Source organism: Saprolegnia parasitica (assembly GCF_000151545.1).
Source record: "Saprolegnia parasitica CBS 223.65 unplaced genomic scaffold supercont2.1327, whole genome shotgun sequence".
NCBI lineage: Eukaryota > Oomycota > Saprolegniomycetes > Saprolegniales > Saprolegniaceae > Saprolegnia > Saprolegnia parasitica.
Genome location: NW_012157721.1, coordinates 1 through 2132, shown reverse-complemented (window position 1 = coordinate 2132; position 2132 = coordinate 1). Strand labels below are relative to the sequence as shown.

Here is a 2132-nt window from a genome sequence, read left to right as displayed (position 1 = left end):
CTGAGCTTGTTGTTTGCTAGGTGCTTGGTGTTCAACACGATCCAGAGCCATCTCGAGGTCGCGGCAGGGGCACCACAGGATGCCGTGCTCGCAGAGGTCGTGGGCGTGCTCCGGCTTCTGCAAGCGCTCAAGAAGAAACCCCTTGCGCCGCTGTTGGCGACGATTGGTGCCGCGTGCACAGAGCTCACGGCCATTTGTGATCAAGTACAAGTGGCCATGGCTGCCTAGGACGAATGGAAACCTTGATATAATGTCATTTTGTGCGTTGACATGAGAAATTATCAATTGTAACCATGTGACGTGGCACAATACGCTGCAAGAGCACGTCCACCAACTGCATTTGTGGCCCTGACTTCGTGTTGCGCCTGCGTGTCGCTAGCCACGGCGGCGGCCATTATATTTGGCCCATGACGTGGCACTGCCATGGACAGGATGACGTGGCAGTTGCTGCGTGCAGCGAAACTGTCGATGTCCGGCACCCCATTTCAGCGCGTCAATACGGCTGTGCTGCGGCACAGAAACGTCTTGAGGCTAGCTCATCGGACGATACGTATTTACGTAGACGCGAGTTGGTGCGCCACATGTCGGCATGCTCTGCGTCAAATGAAACTCAATTGATTCATTTGAAAATACTTTTCGCCGAGGGAGTCGTGGCGCTCAGCGTGCAGCTTTGTGGATCGGATGTCGCTGTCGAAAGGCCAAAGGACCTAGCAGAAAAAGCGTCCGGTTGTTGCGAAAGCCTCTCTGGTACACGGCTATGGTAGGAATATTGAGTTTGTCGTTGGCCGATGATGACGTGGCCAACAGACAAATATATTGCTCTGGGACACAAATATATATTCATATTATGGTGTCGAGCGTTGCATGGATTCCAGTTGTCATTTGGCGGTTGTATACTCGCCTATTTGTTTCCTCAACCATTGCAAGCATTTGCGACCCAGACAGGGAGAGCTTCTCGATTCAACCACAACGACAGCAGTGTTCATTCCCGCATTCCCCGCGTTCCAGCACCATCCAAGACACCACCAACATGCACGGCTTGGCTCCGCTTCTCATTGCGATGACTGCGATTGCTTCGGCAATGGCGACCACCGAGGCGACGACTGCGTGCTCGTCCAGCGTCCTCCAGACGGCCGTCGCACCCGTGCTCTTCTCGGCGGCGACCGCGCTCACGCAATGCTCGACGACCACGGGGCTTTCGATTGCGAGTCTTGCTAGCTCGTCGGCGATCCCGTCGACGCAGCTGGCTGCCTTCCTCGACGACACCAACTGCATGTCCTTTGCGAGCAGCGTCGCGGACGCCATTGCTGCGATTTCGCCTCTCTGCGCGCTTCAGACGTCGCCAAGTGTCGTGACGACGGCCGACGTATCGAACCTCTCGACCACCGAGTTTGTGACGCTGCTCTTGTCGTCGTCGTCGTCGTCGTCGAGCAGTTCCAATGCAGCGACCAACGCAACCGCGGTCGTCACGGTGTCACCCACTGCCAACGCCACCGATGCCAATGCGACGACGGACGCACCGACAACCATTGCCGCGACGACGACCGTGACGCCGACCGTGGCAAGCACATCGAATGCAACGCCGACGCCGACGAGAGTGAGCTCGAGCCCGATGCAGTTGGCGTCGAGCATCACGCTACTGTGTGCCGTCACTATGCTGGCCATGGTCTAAGGAGACCCACTGTCTTTCATCAACATGCACGATGCATATACTATTCGTCACTGGATGTTTCCATGATTCGCCACCTGTACAATACTACGAGTCCTTGCCGTGCGAGTTGGACGCTTGGACAAAATTTGCCGCACGCAACCAAGAGGCGATGAAAGTTTGAAGAAGCCTGCCACGCGGCCTTCAAGAACACCGATCCTTGAAGCACCGCCTACGCACCGCCGCCGCTTCGCAATCACGTCGCTGAATCTACTACTCGTATCTATTGTACGTGATCGCTGGGTTCACAAGCTGGCGGCAGCTGCGTCACGGTCGTGGTGTTATCGTCGATGATACACGGTCATGCTTTGAGTTTGCCGTTTGGAGTTTGCACTTTGCGAACAAGCAATATAAGCCACATCGACCCATCGAGCGCGACGGCTACACAGTACACGGCCACTGGTACACGGCACAGTGTCGTGTG

General features: G+C 56.0%; 1 protein-coding gene across 1 annotated transcript; it reads left to right on the top strand.

Moving 5' to 3' along the window:
- Nucleotides 1-1030: 1030 nt before the first annotated feature.
- On the top strand, nt 1031-1672 carry SPRG_18604 (hypothetical protein; the record flags this gene model as incomplete). The annotated part of the gene is made up of 1 exon (XM_012358044.1): nt 1031-1672. One exon carries the CDS (start codon nt 1031-1033, stop codon nt 1670-1672), a length of 642 nt encoding a protein of 213 aa, XP_012213434.1.
- Nucleotides 1673-2132: the final 460 nt, after the last annotated feature.